This window comes from Galendromus occidentalis, unplaced genomic scaffold (genome assembly GCF_000255335.2).
Source record: "Galendromus occidentalis unplaced genomic scaffold, Mocc_1.1 scf7180000077446, whole genome shotgun sequence".
NCBI lineage: Eukaryota > Metazoa > Arthropoda > Arachnida > Mesostigmata > Phytoseiidae > Galendromus > Galendromus occidentalis.
In genome coordinates this window covers 1,509,469-1,530,072 of record NW_003805434.1, presented here as the reverse complement: position 1 = coordinate 1,530,072, position 20,604 = coordinate 1,509,469, and the positions used below count along the sequence as shown (strand labels likewise).

At 50.8% G+C, this 20,604-nt stretch overlaps 1 protein-coding gene across 1 annotated transcript; it reads right to left on the bottom strand.

Moving 5' to 3' along the window:
* Nucleotides 1–1,114: 1,114 nt before the first annotated feature.
* LOC100901307 (clavesin-2) lies at nucleotides 1,115–18,697 on the bottom strand. Its single transcript, XM_003743507.2, has 7 exons — nucleotides 18,580–18,697; nucleotides 3,753–4,052; nucleotides 3,384–3,605; nucleotides 1,994–2,169; nucleotides 1,698–1,826; nucleotides 1,414–1,513; nucleotides 1,115–1,299 (listed from the first exon to the last, which is right to left on the bottom strand). The coding sequence occupies exons 2-7, from the start codon at nucleotides 4,042–4,044 to the stop codon at nucleotides 1,115–1,117; spliced, it is 1,104 nt and encodes a 367-aa protein (XP_003743555.2). The 5' UTR covers nucleotides 4,045–4,052; nucleotides 18,580–18,697.
* Between the last annotated feature and the right edge of the window lie 1,907 nt (nucleotides 18,698–20,604).

The window sequence follows — 20,604 nt, the reverse complement described above, 5'->3', positions numbered from 1 at the left end:
CACGCACTATCTCCCATCCCCTCTGGGCAAGTCGATTACAATGTTTATAGCAATTTAGCTGTTTCTGGAGAGCCAGGAACGAGTTACGAGCTCTCGCAACACCGAAAGTTGCCTACAACGTAGGAGATTATTATCCCTAGTGAATAATAATCCATGATCGAAGTCGCAACATATCCGAAGCCACTCAGGAACGTGAAGGAAGTCTTCATTGGAAAGAGTTTCTGTAAGACAGGACGCGAGGATAAGACACAAAACATTGACATGCAGGACAAGACAAGACCGACAGCAGAGACCGAGCACAGATCGAATTCCACGCCAATCTGCGACTATAGCAGCTTCGGAAAAGGAGCGTTTGTTCTTCGGATGAGTCAGATAGTTCTCTCTGATTTTTTTTAACCGGACAGCATGCGTGAGAACTATTGACCTCAGGAACGGAGTGAGCTCTTCTTCCTGATTATTCGAGGATGGACAGACATAACGAGTAGTCACACGACAGAGGCAACGAATTGCCGGAAGCTTTTGGGGTGCAGGGAGCCGGGTCATTCGTGCGAGGGTCAGTGACGAGTTCAGACAGGGATAATATTCCGCGGCGCAGGGAATGAAGGCCTCCGCCGAGGAGAATTCATCATAAATAGAATTTTGTGCTCTGGGTTATTTTGAACGTGAAGAAAATTCAAGACCTTTACCAGTTCCTTAGAGTCCTGCGGGCTGGAATGTGAACCGTGATGGAAGTGATTGGGTAGTGATCGTCGATGGGGAAAGGTGAGAAGAAGAGACAGAAGAAAAAGGCGTGATTGTTCCTTTCTGGCTTTAGATTGGAGACTCGCTCTACACCAGTTCGTTACAGTATGTTGACCTTGTCATCCTTCACACACACGTCTCTCATCGATCCTCGCTCGATCGGCTGATGTTCCGTTCGCTCGCTCGCTAGCTTGCTTGCTTGTTTGCTTCGTCGACTGTTTGAGTGATTGATTGAGCGTCTAACTATGATTCCATGTTTCCAGGTGAGTAGGATCCGACGGAGGTCGAAATGCTTCTTTGTGTAAGACGAAGTTTAATTGAGGAAGTCGGGCAGCCGCATCGCTTCTGACGAGCGAGACACGCGAATAAGGCTTTAGGAATTGTTTGAGTAGATATCCAAGCGAGTAATCGATGTCCACAGCCTCATCAGACCCCAACCCCCTCCTGAACCATTTATGCGACACTTTGACTCTTTCGGGCGCAGTTTCTCGTCAACACCCATTGCATCCATCTCCATTATCCGCGGATACCTCCGCTCTAGCTCCTCTAGCCATTTATCTGTAAGAGACATGACAACCATTACTCGTCGCCGTCATTCACGAGGGGAAGGATTGCATGGCGTATGGCTTCGGAACGACGAAGAAAAAATCATCACATTGATACCATACTCACCACACATGACTTTCCACGGTACGGACCCGCCGAACTCCAAGGGTAGAATTTTTGGGTCGAATTCCTTGTGGAGAGATGTGACGTCGGTGTGGACGAACATCTGGGGAGGATCATTTTTAAAAACTGATGAGGGAAACGATCGTTACAACGGAGAAGAAGGAAACCGACACGACATCGATTATTATCAAAATAATAGCCCTAGGACCCCCGTTCCCGGAGCTGGTGATTCAGGGCGACCCTCCAAAGGGATCTGATACGGATACAGGTTATATTGCAAACCTTACCCTATTCTGCAATTTCGGACTGAAGAAACTCAGAGCGAAGTCTGTCAATGCTGAAATGTATCGAGGCACATTCACCCAGTGAATGGATTTGTGTCGCATGGGGTAGCCCTTCTCACCAGAAATCATCACCTACAAAAAACGATTGAAGGTCAGAAGGTGGAGGAAGTCATCCTTTTCGTCCGACTCCTCAGCTTCGAGACGATGCCTAGGAAGTATAGGCGAGCGAGAAGGGGAGAGCTATCATTCTTGATTGGGAAAATGAAGATGCCGGGTACATGAATAAGAGTTTTACATACTCGTTGCACGTCACGCAGGTTAACATGAGCTAGATGATGGAGTCTGAAGCCAGACTCGTCCATTATGTAGGTGAAACCTTTTCGTTGATTGACTTCGTCTTCGAGGAGAGCCTCGAAGGACATTGAAAAAGCCCTATAAATGTCATTCGGTTTGTGTCGCGACGTGTCCAGTGCGCCTGAAATGGAATAATATTCATAGAAATCGTTTCCATGAGTGCCCATCTTGAATAGCTAGCCCATTCCTGCGACGAAGGGACGGGCCGTAAACTATGACCTCGTACGCAGCGTGGAGGAGCGTTTCGTCCCTGCGAACGGGAAACGAAGGGATCTTTCCATTGGAGAGTCGGCTCCCGCGTTTTTCAGATAAGTAATCTCTACCGGATGACTCGACAGGATACCAGGACATCGTTGGACTAGTCGGAGGTCGGAGCATAACAGATGTTTCCGTGTGCTATCGTTCTTCTTTCGGGATCAGTGCTCATTTCCTTGGCTTTTTCGTTCATGAATCCTCCACGTCGAGTGTGATGTTCCGACCCTGCCGACCATGCCTCACGCCTTTGTTCTGCACATGCGACTTCTCCTTCTCCGACTCGATGTGGTATCGGTCGCTGCGTATCTGCACGGTCCACGTTTAGGGGTTCAGATGGGCGCATTGCCACGCGATCCGCTAGGAGACGACGGGGCATCAATTAGCGGTGAGCACTGGCCCTCTGGTCTCCCCCATGCGCAGGCATTGGGTCAACTCCGGAAGGATCCAGTGAACTCATTCTACCGGATACTTGAGCTCAACAGCGGGAGGACCGAGCTCTAATCGGTGCCCCGTGATTTCAGATGCCAGACCCTTGGACGCAGGGTCACAGACCCATGCGGGGCGGGCGACCAGCGTTCTATCAATCCCTTCGAAACCATAGTCGATCCCATGTACGATAAGCCTCAGTTGTGATGAACGTCATGCGCCTATGTGTTTATCGGTTTGATGGAAGTTGACCTAATCACTCTTGCTTATCAGTCGAGTGGATTGTTGTTGTTGTGATCGTTGTCGTCGCTGGATATCATCTGTATGAAGGACTACAGGGCTACAGTATGAACCCATGAGCACGGTGAGCGACCATGGCACAGTTTCGCGCTTCGGGGACGCACTGACAAAAGCCTTTCGTTTATCTCTGGAAAATTTTCTGTGAGAATCGTTCACAGCCACCGTTCGATCGGATGCTAAGCTAACTGGTCATAAGAGAGGGGAGCTGGAACTCTTGGACTGTTTCGAGGGGGAATCGCGGTAAATTCGACGATTTCGCGCGGGAAAACGGAATGCTCCCGATAGGAGAGTTCAACTCTTTTCGGGCCCTTTCTAGAGCTCGGCTATCGCGTGGACTGTAGTGGATTCACTCACCGGCTAGACCGAACACGATGGTGCGACCCTCTGGATCTTTCTCCAGGAGCGGGAATATATATCCTCGAGAAAGTATATCTCTCAAGCCCGGTTCCTTGAAGTCAGGATTCTTGAAGAACACCGGGTAATGTGTTCGAACTGTCAGATACCTATCCAGCGTATCTTGCGCGGACTGGAGACAGTACTTCCTCGTACGCAGGAATCTCAGCAGGAAGGAGTCATCTGAAAGATTGGAGGAACAGGATTAGAAATCTGACACATGGAAAGAGATATTGATCCGAGAGTCCTGAGAGAGGAGACGAATGCAGGATACGGACTCGAATCGAGAATGAATGGATATGGTTCATAAGGTTCATCTTTTGAATTCACCTGTCCGGCAGTTGACGAAGTGGGGCTGTAGCTTCACCCACTCTCTGAATTCCTGGAGCATTGCCTGTTTCAAGGTCTCGTCTGTTTCCTCGGGAGGCTCGGCGAACTCAACAGCAGGGTCCAATGCCTCCTCAATTCTCTGTTTCTCCTGGAGTTTCTTTTCCTTCTTCTCACGCTTGCGCTCTTTGCGAGACTTTTTCTTATTACTCTCATTGCCATTGCTGTTGTTGGTCGGCGTGTCGACCGCAGTGACGGCTTCGACCACCTCGACTTCTTTGGGAGTCGCCACCATGGCGACTGCTGTAAGGAGAAAGAGACGTGAATTAGCCGTGATCGCCTCTCTCAGCTCCGCTCAAGAATCGTTATCTACACTGAGCCTCGTGGATTGATTATTATTAGATTGATTGATTGACTGACTGATCGATTTATAGATAGTTCGTGAGGACCATTGAATGCGATCGGGTCACGTGACGATGTTCGTTCTTCCATTTGCTTGCACTTCGCCAGTCGATGATGACGAGCGCGGGCTTAGTGGCAGTCGTCGACAATCGACGTCGCAACCGTCAATCAAGTAAGCCGCAATCGTTTGTCATAAAAACAGCTTCGAAAGCTGTTCGAATCCTTGCGTGCTTCGATTTTTCTCAGTCATTCGCTCGATGGGAGGATGACTTTTTCGAACAGACAGAAAACCGTCAGTTTGAAATGCATTGAAATTGGGAGGAAAAAATCAAATCTGGATTCGTTGCGAAAACGGCGGCTCACTGAAATCCTTGACGTGAGGTGAAAAGTATTTTTCTGCTCCTTTCGCTTTGTCTCGTAAGGGCATTCCGTTTAGGGGGTGTACGAAGCTCGATTTCGGATGTGTATTGATAAGATGTCGATTCCGAACGATAGACTGTGCGAATCTTAAGGAATTGATGAGTCTGGCGACGGCTGTGAGGGAGAGTCAGTATCGAGCACCATTGCCACCATCGGGAAGCGATCCATTGAGCGTCGATCAATCATTATGAAGCCACCGGGAACAGAAAAATCATTTGTCCCCAGAAGGGGCTGACAATGTCTCCCCCAACGACGCTCGGCACCGCGATTGTCAAGGAAAGCACCCCCACCCGCTCGCATCGGAACAGTATCTCTCAATTAGAATTTGGGTCGATCTTCTCTACGGGACACCGCACAAGTCTGGAATAGTTTCCAAGCTGACTTCGATCTGTTGTGGAACATGCTCTAGCCTGTCCTGACGTCATGTGTGCGGAGTTGTGAGTCATGTGCGAAGAACAAGAGCGCGTGTCGACGAAGGTCTCCCGGAATAGGAATCGACAGCGGGTTTCTATTTAGAAACAAACACTACACCTTCTTCGATTGAGACTCCGGCACCAGGCTTCTAAATTATATCATGTTATTATCGATAGCTGCCGCTTGTCCAATGATCGCTCCGAATCGGTAGAACCTTATGGAAACCGACAGTCGGAGAGGTGCAGGTCACCGGATCGTCGCTTTTTCTAATCCATGGATCGATTTCAGTGTCGGGCCAACAATTTTGGGAACACGTTATCTGCGTGAGACGCTATCGGTGATATTTATACCGCATGGGCTCGCGACGGAAGCAACCATAAGTTCGATTAATTGATTCTTCGACATCCAAAGAAGTATAGCCTGTTTTTTTTCGTTCGACGCAACATCGTGGATCCCTGTACGTGTTTAATGAGAACGAGATGCGCCATTGACTTCAATCGTCCATGAAGCCTGCGGTCATGACAATTACAAGAGACCCAACTTCGTGGAGGGACCGATTTGATCGCCATTGATCGGCTTGGATTTCATGCTTTCTCCGCAAAGACCGTGTCATCTATGCGCGTATACTGGACTCGTAGTCTGAATCGGACGAGTTCTCCGAACCCGCGCGGAAAATCGGAGTCGCGAGGACGTACAGTGCTTGCGAAGGGTGCAATCTTGCGGAATCGCGCAGAACTCGGGCGCCGAGTATTCGACTCCCAATACGTGAGAATTCCAGCGTCAAATTTTATCGAACCCATGGTCGAAATCACAGACTTGGACTTCTGGCGGTCGGCCGATTGTATCGATCTCAGTTTCGAACAGAACACTATGTGTCAATTTCAAGAACACTTGGTTTGAATTCTCGTCCCAGAAAGATGTTTCGTGCAATGAATGGCAGATAAAAATTTGTAGGTTGCTTTTTTTCGCACTCTAGCAGTGCCGTACTTCGACGGGAACTTTTTTTCTGCTTCAACAAGTCCGTTTTTCTGTTTGATTCCATATCGTGCGAAATATCTAGACCGTTTTCTCCTGTTAGTTTGTTTTGCATTCCTTCTACTGAAAAACGTGAGGGCGAATCTCAAGTGGGCCGTGGTGACAAAATCACCGTCTCGTTCCGGTCCGTAAGACCTTTCGAAGGACCTTCTCGACAGCGCGCGGTCGCATCGGAGGGCTGAGCCGTGTAATGGAGCGATGGCGCTTGCGCGTCGATCAATTCAGCTGGCATAGATAGATTCATCCCTCCAATAATTCGCCATCGTCCGATTCATTGAGCTCGGCGACTGCGGCAGAAACCTATCTGCTTCGGCTGAATCGTAACTATCGATGGTTTAGAGCCTTACAGACTAGCGAGGCGGCGACGTTGACTGTGACGCAAGCACCGTTCTCTTTCACAGCTTCTTCATGGATTGAGTTCTGTCGCTTCGGGCCACGGCCACAATTGCCGCAGTGGCATCAAGAAAAACAATCGCGAGCTATCCGATACAGTGTTCCCGGCGCTCGTTTTCGAACTCCGACTCGTTCAGCCGCACCTCAGCCTTGTCTCGGGACATATCTACCCGTGGCATCGATTTTCGCGGATCACGCGGACAGTGGCGCGGAATTCTCTCGGAAATGAATCGGTCGCGTCTCGCGAAACGCTAAGATCGGAATGGGGGCGGGAGGACACAATGCAGTCTCCATCGATGGGAAGGTGAAAAGATGATTCACGAAAGCATCCAGAGGCGTCACGGATGATGATAAGCGATTTTATGAAGAAGCTGTGCCGTGGTATCGGCTCCTTCAACCTCAGGAATGAAATTGATGGATGCCAATTAGGAAGTCTTCTGAGAGGTCTCCCGTGGTAAGTACCATCAGGGTCGACCCAATACTAAACGATTGCGTGAGCATCGATTCCCTGAACCTTTGCTCCTTGTAACGGGGAAAACGGGGAGCAAACACAGGAATCTGCAGGGAGAGGCTTGACGCCTCATGTTCGTAGTAATCGTTGTCACAAGTAGTTAGGAAGATGGAGTCGTCGCCGTGTCGTACCTCTTGTCGTGTCGTTGTGAAAGCCTCGTCGGAAGGCAGACACGGGAATGCCACGCCTCGTAAGCCACCAACAACGACCGGCACAAGCGAAAGCACTTTCGAAGTCATTCTGAAGATTGTGCGAAGATAACAACGACTCTTATCATAGATCTGGCGGCAAAGATATTAAGCGTATCAGAGCTCGGAACTCGTCATCGCAAGCTATTATGCTCGACGGTCCATCGGTACGACCCGATGATTTTTGTCTGTGAGATGTTTTCGTGTGCAACCGTGACGCAACGAAATCGACTGACTGGGAGAGTTATACGAGTCCTGCGCGGTTTTCTTTCCCTATCAGGGACGCCACCTGACCGAAGTCCACCGTCGCCGACATCGATCTTGAATACCAGTAACTTTTAGATGGGGGGAATTTCAAGGTTACGAGGATTGTCACGACATTCCGAACTTGAAGATGGGAACCGCTGAAAGCGAACGATGACGACTCACCTCTGGAGCCGCTCCGCCAATATTTATACAACGCTTCGTGTCGTCGCACAAACGCTCGCGAAGATGGAGAAAAAAAAGGCGGAACGGTAGGTTCACTACAAGTGCAGTCACATTTGCTAAGGTCACCATCACCAGAATAATTATGCTGGAAATTGCGTAAAGAAAAACGCTTTCTCTGAGGTTTTCTAGCTATGAGAGGCAGATTCCGGCTTCGAGCGGCGCGCGGTGCTGGCGACAGTCTCACGCTCGCAGGCGCCTCGAATATGATTTCATGGCTCTGGTTTCTCGCACTGAAGAATCAGGGAATTGTGAATCGATTCGCGTTCCATCAGAGATTCTTGGACCCCGAATTTTTATTTGTTTTCGACGGGCTCAACAGGAGTGACTGCTAGATTGAGTTTGTTGCGGGGTGCGATATTCTCTTCGCGGTACGCTCCATCAATCATATTCGATGGGCTCGATTACCCTCCGCGTGTTTATTTTTTATCTGTTTTGTGATTCGGGCTAGTGGCTCATTAACACGGGGTTAGGAAACTTCGCGACTTCCATGAAAGACTGAATTCATGAATGAATTTCTCGTCACGACAACATCAACTACGTCTCATTGGAGGCATAGTAACAGTCATCGATGCCGCTCCCGCTACCAACGAAAGCTTGAGCAACGATATGATGTTCATCAACAGCATGCGAGCGAGCGGGCCAGCGCGCGAGCAAACAAACTGAAGAGAACTGAATCGGAATGACCCCCGACGGCCCTGATTAACAAGGGTTTGCTGAAATATTTTGCCACCGCTCCGACCTTCATCTCCAGAGGGATGACCGTTCGATGGGTCAGGAGCGCGCATCTTTTTTTTGTTCCCGCGAATGCTCAAAAGATCGCCTCACCGCACGGCGGTTCGAGTTCAAAGTTCCGAAGCGCTCTTCCCCGAACGAGCGATACCGCAGGAGGCGATTCCGAGGGAACAGGAAGCTGTCCACGGTTTGGTTCTCGTCTCCGTGACGAACGCTTCGAAGGACGTAGTTACATTGAGGGGAGGGCTCTTAGGCTGCAAACCCATTGGAGCGGTGGCGGGGCGGGCGTCGAGACCACCGTATACTTCCGGCCCGATCAATCGATTGTGATCATCGTCACGTAAACGCCGGACTTCGTGGAAGCTTATTGATGCTAATTCAGCGATCTGAGCTGTATTTGGCAGTGGCTCCGAGCGTCAGAATGATATTTATCGAGAAGCCGGGGGCGATTTCTTGGATCAATTATGATTATTTACATACGATGGAACGTCTCGCCCAGTTTCCAAGCGACTGCGAATGGGGTTTCGAGCTTTCGGTATAAGCTTCCCCCAATCCGAAATCCTAGCGAGCTCCTGGATAGAACAATCGCTGGACATCAGCATCACGAGGACATCTTCGCGAGATATTGAGCAAGACGAGCTCGGTTCCCTCTTCTCTGTAAGGCTCTAAACGCACGTCTTATTCTCCTATTCAATTCGAATGAGAAGATTCGCTTTGTCGTTGCATGAGTGAACGCCTTTCCTGACGACGATATTTCGTACCATTTGCTTGTTTTTCTGTCGGCGTCTATTGTAATAATTCTTGCAACACTCGGTAGAAGTCTTCATCGATACTCACTGGTGCGGGTAGAGCACCTCAACCGACTCACGGCGGATGGCTTCCTGTAGGAACATGACTGCGTCAACTCGGACGAGCGCGGGACGCGTCCTCCATAAAAAATCACTCGTGGACGGAATCGAACCATGAACATGGAACGAGACGCCAGTTCGAGGAATTGACCGATTCAGGTAGAATCTGCTGAAGTTCTCTCTCCGGGAAGACTCGAGGACTGACATTCGAATCCCTTGCATCGCCTCCGGGAATCTCCTTCTCGGATGGATCTCCAGCGTTACGTCCTGCCGTTCCTGCGGCCTTCTTGGATCCAACGCTCATTCAATTTATCGCACATTCCGATTGCAAGCTTTTAATTTTCGCCGAGGCGTTCCGCAGAATTCCGTCTGAAGTTTCTTAATACTCTTAAGTCTTGTGCTAAGGAGACTTCCGGTCGGCAACGCTGAAAGCGGTGGCGAGTTTCTGGACTCAAGGCAGATATAATTCTTACACGCGGCGCGACTTCGCACTGAGAATTTCTTAAGCAAGCTGCTCCATATCACCGAATCTTTCACCTGATAGCTCGCTCGTTCACTCGCGCGATCGCTTTCTCTCGTTCTCTCTCACCTGCTCAAACACAATCACGCACATTCACGCCAGCTCGAGGCTCACTCGGAGAAAACAAAAAAGCTGTCTATAAATTATTTATTTGAGCCGCGCACGGCTCCGGGGTAGTTTGGTGGTGGCCTTCGATGCTAAGGCCGTCGCCGATTCGGAAGAATTTTCGGTTATTATATAAGGGCGCGATACGCAAAGCCCTCGGACCGTTCGACTCGGCTATCGCCGTGACTGCGGTATGCGTCACGAAGGATGCCTAGCTTTTCGTTGCGGACTCTTCCGCTCGCAAAAGGTGTTCTGATAGAAATCGAACGAGACGAGCATCGATCGATTCGATCGCAAACTAGGTATTGGGCTTAGTTTTCAGAAGCCCATGAACGCGACGTCGGCGTCGGAGGTCACTCTTCAGGGTTGCTCGATGATGAATCACAGTTCGACGCCGGATCGGAGAGGTTCGCCGTCCGTGGATTTCAAACACGGATATCATGGAACATTCTTGCGAGTCTGTGCGGCTCAAAGGGAATTTCCAGGAGATTACGGGTCTGAGTGAGGTGAAAAGCTCATGCAAATCGTGAGTTTTCATGGGAGGAATTCCATTGTATCATTAGTCATCAGACGTCGGCTATTGGAGTATGTGCATACTAAACATCCAGCCGAGGGAGCAGAGTGTGCGAATATTGGTCTTCCCGGAGAGTAGATAGGATTGGGCGGTGTGGAAACCGCACATTAACATATGTACATATATATCGGATGACAATGAAACAAAAGCCGCCTGCTCGAAATCGAAGCTTCTATGCTTTCGATCCCAGAAGAATATTTACACGTGTTTCTCACTTTCTCTCCACTCTCGACAGAAAAAGGGATGCGCCGCGAAGAGGAAAAAAAACACGCAAAAAACCAATGGAAACAATGCGACTTACAGTGCACAGAAAAACGCTATCCATAGCTGTGTATGGATTGTCTGCTGCGTCTCGATTGCAAACTTCTACCAGCTGCAAAAAGGTGACGAAGACGATCTGTCGTGTTTTGCTGTCCGCCCCGAGCATAAAAGTTCCACGCAGGCCCTTGTCTCGGTTTGACAGCTCATTTAAATGATTTTTCCCACCGGAATCTCAGTGTGGCACGCGTCGATTTGTCCAACGAGCCACTTATCACCATTTCTTTCTTTTCCTCCCTCTTCCCCCACGATACAGCTCTTGCGGGTTCGCACGGAACCGTGGGCTCGCCTTTGCTTTTTGCGAAGTCCCAAAAAAGCGCCTGATTTGACCGGATCCGTCGGTGGCGAAAATTGAAGTTTCATCAACGTGAGCTCCGTAGAAAGGGTAGATTTGGTCGGTCCACACGTCGGATAGTATTGCTTGCGAGGAATCGCTACACAAAGAAGTTCATCTAGTTTTCTCAGCGGAATATTCAAAATTCCAGACAGAAGCGGACGCAGCGAAGAAGGATTGTCGGTTGCTCAATTTTCCGAAACGTCTGAACTTGGCGAAGAAAATCCCGAAGTCCCGATCATCGAATCCATTAGGTACGGTTTGTTCGTCTATAGACACCGAATTCCATCGCTTGGAATATATAGCGTAATTTCCTTTGCCACCGGAACGCTGTTTGCGAACGAGCAATAATTCCACCTCTGTCGCAGTTAAAAACGCGATCGGTTTCATAGCAGGTTGGGTCATTTGGAGGGACAGAGAATAAAATTTCAGGTCCCGCTCCAGAATACACTTAATTGGTGAGGGAACTCGCGGCGACAAATCGTTCCCGACGCGGCGAGGATCCCAAAGAGTGAGGAAATGATGCAATGCCGTCGTCAAATATTCGGTTTCTTCCCAGTCCCGCGGGCCAAGAATGCCTCCCCGCAGTCATAAACGGTCGCTGCGAAAACCATACGCCTTGAAACGAAATCCCGTGTGAATACGGCCCTGTTCTCTGAATCGATTCTCTATTGCAGTTGAATCGTTCTTCTGGAGTGAGATAGCGGAACCATTTCCTTCCAAGAAGAATGATTCATCGGGATCATAATTTGTTCTTTCAATGAGCTGAGTGCCGTGAACGAAGTACACGCGACGAGCTTCACTCCAATGCTCCGAGTTACATCGAGGGATACGTTTCCGAAAGGCTCCCTCTCGCTCACAGGAATAACCGAGTCCATATGGAGCAGAGGAATGAATTTCGGAAAATATTGATCGGACTCCCGACGAGCCCAGCCCTCGACGCGGTAATAAGCATCGATGCGCAGCTGTCGATTCTTTCTATACAGAAATTGGCTTCGGATCTTCGAGCGCCGAATCCGGAGTCCTTAGGCGAGCTCGTGATAGGCGATGAATATCCACCGCCTTCATCCAAGACAGAAAGCCAAATCCATCTCGGAGTGCGAGGGACAATGCTATTGTACTCTATGCATTATTAATGAGAGAGGCACTCCTTTCTCTTCACGCTTCAGGGTTCGTTCTCATTGTGTTTGGCTAAAAAACCTACGAAAAAATATTACACCACTCATCCTGGTGCTGATTCATTCTCTGTAGCAGATATCGCAACGTATGCTTGACTGTCATGTTGACAACGATCGTCGTTCCGCGGCGTTCCTTCTCGTCAGAAGTGCTGTGACGGTAGAATATCCAGCCCATCCGGCCGTATGAGTGTCCGAAGTTTCTCGCGCACTTCCCGGCGAAACGAGAAATGCCGAGACCTCCGACGCGAGTCGATTTCATTTGAATCGTCGCTTTCATCCGCTCTTGAGGGCAGCCCGCTCACGACATTTCGAGCCGTTTCCGAGCGTAGGCGAGGGTGAGGGGGTCCCGGCTATAGTGCCGCGATCCCCGCTGATGTTGCCGCTAGGGCTATCGGATCTTTCCCGACTAGCTGTGTTCCTCTACAAAACGTCGCGACAGCGAAACGTTTTTGCGTGTCCCGCAGTGCATTTCAGCATGCCACCGACTTATCATCTCTCAGTGACTTCTCGACACCTGCTGACGCCGCTGCCGGGGTTGAGCAACATCGAGGAGGAAGGGGAGTGAACCGATTGTTTAGAGGAATATCATAGAAAACTGCTCAACGGCACGGGAGAACGAATTATCAGCGGATCAAGGCGTTTCACGGCTTTCATTGCTCTTCTCTCCTATCGAGAGGAGCGAATGTATACTGGACGGAGATCGAGGCTCGAGTCCAGGAGTTCGGATCTCTCCTCTCCTTGTAGGACAGCGGAAGGCAGAAGGCGGCGTCCGGATATGCAGAGAAAACTCTGAGGCCCAGGGTGAAAAGCCGGTTCACACGTCCAGCCCTGACGGCGCGAAAGTTGTTTCTTCTTCAAAGAGACCTTGGATTCCCGAGCAACGTGCGCGGGTCGACGGCGCACATCATTCCGAAATACGGACATTTTCGAATTTCGTATCGCGAAACGAAAGTGAACCAACTGACCCAAAAATCTGTGTCAGCCACCCTTCATTCTGACGGATGATAGAATGCTACAGTAGTTTCTCGAGGGTGTCCTTGCCAAAATCTAAGTAAACTTTCATCATCTTTCTGGGACCATTTTTCGGATGTGAATTTTCGTTATGTCATGCACCGCGAGCGAAACTCGATTCGATCGATGGTCGGTCACGGATGCGCCAAAGGAATTATTTCGCTCAGAAATTAGGTAATCCCAGTGTTTCAGGCAAGAGGAGCTCGCAAAAATCATTTCCCTCTTTCCCTTCTGTTCTTGATGTTTCCTTAATGACTGCAGAGCAGATGACGTAAAGCTCTTTCACATCGTCGTCTGTCGCCGCTACTTCTACCCTAGTCCAATTTTTATTTATACCCACTCCTCCAGAGCCTCGTAATAATAACGTTGCCAACTTATTCTGAGGCAGCATACAAGACGTTGCGAGGAGTTATTATGAAAAGAAAATCACAGAAAGATATATCAAGCTCGGCGAGCGAAATCAGAGCTAGCAGTGCGAGTTGGCAAACTTCGCAAGTCGACGATGCGACTCGAAGTCGCAGTTCGCGAAATCGAATCGGGAGTACGGTCACTCGTCGAGCCTAAGGGTGGTCATCACCTCGGCCTGTCGGAAGCTCCTTATCGGTGGTGTGAAGGACTGAAGTCCCCGCGAAGTATTCTAGACCGCCACTCGTTCATTCGTCTGATTTATCCGCCGTGGAAACGTCTCAGCACCGTAAATCATGAGTCATCTTGTCGGGCAAATATTATCCTACTTCTTACAACACATTATCGAACGACGCCACTTGACGATTGCGGGAGGAGACTCCAGATCTCTTGAAGCCTCTCGACTACTTTTTCGCATATATGTATGTGTTCTTTCCCCTTCGTCGCACCGCGCGAAAGAAGAGCCAGCCGCTCTGATTTAAGGTTGAGGGCCATCAGGGAAGGGGACAGAACTCGAGTCGATTCTAGCTTTGCTCCGGATTAGTGAGACGAGCAGTAGTGATTGAGGACGACCTCCGCGAGAAAAAAACTGGGAGATAGGTGTAGTATCCTGGTGAACACACCCGTGGTTCTGGTGATCGGGAGCCCCGACTGTTTATTGTAGCTCTCTTATATCAGTAAGCGAGGCACCGTGTATCATTCCGCGACGGTCCCCTCGCTCCCCTCTCCGAAGTCTCTATCGAACACAACCGCTCTCAACGATTGACAGCTGACATATGACTGCCTCGAACCCTCGACACTACAATAGGGGGCTCGAGGGTTCCGGTAAAAGCTAACAGCGCTTCCTCTGCGATCGGCGATGAGCGTCAAGATCCTCTCACCCAGAGTGATCGGGGTCCCCGCTCTGTCGAAAATAAAATGTGAATGGTTTCCATGTCGATTCCACGGGGAATACCCGAGGTGTTTGGAACTCCTCCAAGAAAATGATGATATGACGAATCGGATGAACCCATTGTGATCTCAGAAGTGAGACAAAGAGTCTGACTACGAAGTTTCATTCCCTTGCATGGCAGATGGATCGCAGCTTATCGGCCTGCCAATTCCGCCACAGGAGATGGAACGAAAGTCGCAATAGCGTTGAAAATTGAGTATTTGATTCCTTTTTCGGCCCAAATTATTCCAGGTACGCGTCATAAGGGCCATGAATATGACTTTTCTAGAAATTCAATGAAGCAAAGAACTAGTAGATGCTCGAAAATGTACGACAGCTGTCAGAAGACCAAGAACGTCGCGTGAATGAGCTCTCAGCTCTACGCAAAGTCCCGAGTCTCCTTTCTGCTCAACGGATGAATAGCTTCACTACCAGACTTGTTTCGAAACATCTGATCTGCGGGTCGGAGCGCTGCTTGAATCCCGTTTCTGGTTCCGAGCGAGCTCGCACTCGAGTCCGGATTTTTCTGGAATCTAACGAGCACCGAAGCTCGAGACATCTCTGAACTCTCATCGTCAGCCACGAAACCCTCAACCCGAGATATAGCTCGCACTCGTTGGAAGGATACTTCACGCTTCTACGGCTCCAAAATGACAAAAGGAAGCCGACATCCCCTGACTTGTGGTTTGGCGGGCAGAAGAGAAGCGTCGTAAGACAGAAAGATGAGCCGATCGGCTCGAGCCATGACCGGAAAGAGGCCGCTGACTCCGGTGGCGAGTTCGAGGATTCTCCGGCAGTCGCAGTCTTTCCCTCCGGTGGGCGCGAATGAGTGTCCTTCCCTTATCCCGAAATTGCTAAACGAGTCAGAGGGATGAGTCGAGCTATCGTCGGATGAAATAATCGGACTCCAATAACATTAGTCCAGCGCTGCGCGGACTTCGTCTTTCGATTGTGGGTGAGGGGTGATTAAATGTTTCGCAGTTGCGGGGGGAGGAAGAAGAATTAATACTCAGAAGGGGAGCTCTTGTGAAATCTACAAGAAGATTTTGTTGCAAAAATGCAACGAGCCGTTCAGTTTACGCCCCTTCGATAGTTTTGCAGTCAGTCGATCGCGGGGCCTGACGGTCGTCAGTCGCATCTCCCCGACAGTGAGTTGGCAAACACGATCTTCACTTTTAATGCGCTGAGGCAAGACACATTTTAGGCTGACGATTTCCCGCAAGCCTGCGTGACGTTGTCAAGCCCGAATTCCGACGGCTGCGCCCATAGGAATCCTGTTTTGCGGAAGCTTTCTCGCAGAGGCGACGGGTAGGCCTCGAAGTCCGAATAAATTCGGGATACCGGTACGCCGGTATTCCACTTGACCAAAGGTGTCCATCGGTCTCGGGAAGGTCGCGGTCGACAAGCGAACGTTCGACCCATAGACGGACGACGACTTTGGCGAAAGCGGGGATTGTCCTGCAATGTAGTTCTTGAATCGAAGAGGACTCAAAATAGCCCCGTAATGTTCGAGCGGCACCCGAGACCGAGTCCAGGCTCTTTCCTAACATGAGGAAGTCGGCCAAGTTTTCGGAGGAAAAAACGAGTTCTATTCTCGCAGTCCGGTCATGCTCTAGAAACCGGAGTGGAAACTTCACCCAGCGACACTCAGGGGATTGACAGCGATCGAACTCAAAAAGTATACGTTGGGCCCTTCATCGGAGAAGTGTTGAATGCTGCTGGAAGTCGTTCTGAGTCAGAACTGCAGCGAGGGGTATTTGCCCGAAACGACAGTGGCAAAATGACTCTCTGGGAATTTTCAACTTTCGAAAGGCCATCTGTTCGGAAAGCGTAATTGCCCGATAAGTGGGTAAGCCCGCTTGCCCATTCCGATTCTATTCTATAGGATTCCACAGGATCTTGTTGAATTTTCATTGAAGGATTTCGCCATCACGAGGGTCAGCCATCCCTCAAACTTCGGATCCTTCTTTCTGTAACGTCCATGTTCCAGAGCGACCGTTTCCAAGCGGGATCGGCGATGATGAGCATCGAGTTCGTTCAACCCGTGGCCGACGAACTCGCTGCAAGCGTTTCGCTTCTAGAGACATTCTCGTTTTCCCGTTGTGAGTCAGTTCCCAATGAATCCCATCCACACGGCCGAAAAACGAGCGGACGACAGAGCTCAGACTCCCCTATGTCTCTCATAGGGGTTGAGGTCACCCGCGAGGCCGAATCTCGCACAGGGCTCTGGTCGAAGCGTTCGAACGAATCGACGATCGGGAATTTGTGCAAGAGGCATCGGTAAGTGAGTCTTAGCGGCTCCGGAGGAGGCGCAGCGCGAATGAACTCTTGGAACGAATCAGCCGAAGCACGATGGAAAATAAGTTGCAGCCAACTTTGCCGAACGGCCGACAGAGCCCGTAATCCAGTCGGGTAGTGTTTAAGCTGGAGCCAACACGACTCGATGTTCTAAAGGCCATTGGGGCTTGCTTGCTGGTTGGTCTGTTCGTTCCTCCGTTCGTTCGTTCATTTGTTGGCCTGCTTGCTCGTTCGTAGCCGGCTAGCCAGGCAGCCCGCTGTCTGGATTGCTGGCGAGCTGTCGGTCCGACGTCGTCGGTTGGCTGCGTGGCTGACTCAAGTCAATGTAGCCCAAGGTTGGTTATTGCGGAGCCCCGGCCCAGCGCACAGAACACCACAAGCACCGTCACGACGCGATATACGATGCAGCCCGTAGTGAATGCGCGCGCACTGATCACATATACGCGCAATGAAGCCCACGATAAGAATAAAGAGAGAAAATGCCACCCGTCACTACCGAGAAGTCGATCCGCTGAAAGCTATCTAAGCGAAAAACAGCTTGTTAATGGCGGCGGCCAGCGGTGGCGGCGCAGCGACGTTGTCGTCGGCTGCTTGGCAGTTTGAGGCTTCCAGAAGATCAAAAAACAACTTCGTGGCCAAGGGTCCAGAAAGCGATTCCCAGGTCTCGTCGAAGAACTTTCGGAACTACGTATCGGAGTGCTGGCGCGGAGAAGCCCTCGCGTCAGAGGAAGTCGCCGACGAAACGACCGCTCCGGTTGGAAACCATCCGAATCGGCGATCGGAGCAGAAACCGTGAAGTGCGATCGAGTTGATGATCCCGCGCTTCCACAGAAAAAGAAACCGCACTGCGTCGCGATCGTCCGACCCATCAACGTTCCTCCGAACCGGAGCCCGACCGCGCAGATCTCGGTCTCTTTGAGATTTTCGCCTCCGTCAGCATACGAAGGTCTCGGACCTGCTGCGCCGCTGATAGCTCATTGACGCTTTTTCGTGCGTGGATCCGACCAATAGAGAAGCGGAGCGAGGCCCAACATTCCTTGGAAGCCCCTCTGGGGCTACCACGTCGTCGATCCGAAAGCTTCTACGGGCTGTCTTCGAGCAGCCTTCGTCCCAGCTGGACCGACCGCGACGTCGAAACGCAGAGCGTCAAGCCATCAGATCAACTGCTTGCTATTAGATCCGATATGGCCCCGAACGGACAAATCGTCGCTCGTCGCTGGGAAACGATACATCCAATACGCTACTGCTCAGAACGATCACAGAATCGTAGTTTGACGATCGAATCACAGCGGGCGAACTCGACGAGGTCTCGACCAGGGCCTAGCGCCCGGATTGACGGGGGTCTCTTCCAGCGAGCGGCGAGCCAGCAATTCAGCCGGAGCTCGGAAAAGCGGCTCCGGCTTCGGTTCGATAACAACTCGGTCGTGACTGTGTGGCCGGCTCAAGGCTCTCGCAGGATTCGGATCGCAGAATCACAGAAACTCCGCAAAACAAAAACCGCTATTCCGTCTGCGCACAGATTAGTCTTCGCACTCGTCGCGCCGCGAGCGGCCGATGAGACTAACGCAGGAACGTATCCACTCGTGTAGGGGATCAGGGTGAATTTCTGAGCAGATAATCCGATGGGAAGACACACATGCGAATCCTCAGGCGGTCCGGATCGCGGGGAAAATCCGCTGCGATCGATTATTTCGAAAGAGTTTTCAATTTGGGTGAATAGTTACCTGATCTTGTGTCAAACGCTCGTCGCACTTAGTTAGTCCAAAGAGGCGGAGAGACCGAAACCACTAAAACTTGTATCTTTTTCCAATCCGGAACGATCCACGCACGCTCACGAAATACGTCCGCGTGCCACAGAGACTTTCTTCTGAAGGTGCACAGCTCGGCTTCGGCTATTGGACCTTTGGAGAGGGAGTCCGGACCTTGACTCTCTCGCCACCGGCTTCGTCTGGTGCTGGCTCCTACTCCCGGCGCTGGAGCTGCCTGACCTTGACTTCGGCAAGGAGCTACGACGAACCGACACAAGAAGACCGACAACTTCTAACTTCCGTGCACTCAGAAAAACTGGAGAGCTCAGTTCCTCGCCGAGATCGATACTCAGGACCGAGATCTATTGATTTGATTCTCTGAAGACGGCAACCGTCCGCTATATGAGGATCTGTACGAGCGAATTTTGGAGAAGGCGGAGAGGAGGAACATCTCGCCGTGAACGAAGCGAAAGCGAACGTGCATGCTAGTCAGGGGAATCCGGGGCAGAGACTCGGGCTAGGCATCGCTCGACTGATCTATTGATCTAAATCTTCTGACGGTAGGATACGATCCGAAGTCAACTCACATGGGCGTCCATGAGTGATCGGGGCTCGATCTGGAGGGATACGTACCCGACAATGGACACGTAGCGTTCTGGAAGGTCTACGATGCGTCATCGACCGTTTCTCTTGAAGCCGCGCGCGATTCTTACTGAACCCAAACGTTGCGCAATGACTCAAGTCTCGACAGCCGGAGCCTGCCAAGTGTTCTTCACCCGTTCTCATTTGAGATCTGCGCCGAATAATAATAGAATGCCACGTCGCAGATCTCTTCGTCACGAACGACCGGCACCGAGTTGGCCGGACTTTCCCGAAACGAATGGTGACCGAGAGTTCCGTCTCAGAAATTCGGAGCTACATAGGAGGGTATGTTACCTATTCGGATGAGGGCTAGCTGAGCGAAATGGGAGCGCTCTTCGCCGTCCTCGTCGCACGGATGATCCGCGCGCGCGCTTTTCAAGGTTCGCGAGGAACACTTTGACTCGCATATGTGTGATTGATGGATTCTGTTGGTAAATGTTTGAACATCAAGTCATTCGTAGAGCAAATAGGGAAGTGCCGTCTTAAAAATGCAGAAACTCCCTCGACTGGAAACATGTTTCTGTGTGGACGTAATACGCAGCAGGGCTTTTCCACGTCTGGAGCGGTCACGAGCTTCGAGCTCACCAGCGTTTCTCCTTCAGAGACTCAAGATATTGAGACCGGCATTCAGTCAGTCGACATGGGTACTCAGAACGAGAAGCAATGAAAGGGGATTGAAGCTTCTGAGAGAACTCGGGAGGCACGCTAGTGCGGAACAGTGCTTGGAACAAAGATGCAAATTCAGCATTCCATCACAGTTTCCGACCGATCCGTCATACATTCCTCTACTCCCTCCAGAGCATGCCGGCTCCTCTTCATCGACCGCGAAGAGGTCTCAGCTTTCTCGGGCATGACACGTCAGAGCGTCGCTTCCATGAGCGATTCACCGCGATGAACTTGTACGTGGCTCTGATTTCTGTTTTTTCTGCGTGAATCAGCGCACTTTCTGGTGGCTACGGAGTTCTGCCGACCGATTGGGTTGGCTCGTCCGTTCGCCGCCATACACTGCTGGTGACTCAGTTGATATGTCTCTGATTTGCTACGTGGCGTTTTCTACTTGCTTTCTACGACCTTCAGCAAGGTCGCATTCGTCGATCGCTCACTCGGTCGTCGTCGTCGTCGACTAGTTCCAGCGGCGTTGCTGCTGCTGCGGCGAGCCGCGGTGCAAGGGAAAAACCCGTCATCACCGACCGCGGCTCAGTCAGAAGATTCCCCCAAATCGATCCGGCCCGCGGCGCGTTTGAGGAGAACCTATTATTAACCTCTGGTCCCATCATTGTTATGTCGACTACTATCGCCGCCACCGCTGCTGCTGCTGCCGCAACAGGAGAAAAAGACGGCGAGATCCCCCTGCAGAGG

Coding starts and splice junctions, on each gene's coding strand:
- LOC100901307 (XM_003743507.2), bottom strand. CDS start 4,044: ATGGTGGCGACTCCCAAAGAAGTCGAGGTGGTCGAAGCCGTCACTGCG. Junction 2,170..3,383: donor CATCGTGTTCGGTCTAGCCG/GTGAGTGAATCC, acceptor ATTCCATTTCAG/GCGCACTGGACACGTCGCGA. Junction 1,300..1,413: donor ACCGTGGAAAGTCATGTGTG/GTGAGTATGGTA, acceptor TGTCTCTTACAG/ATAAATGGCTAGAGGAGCTA.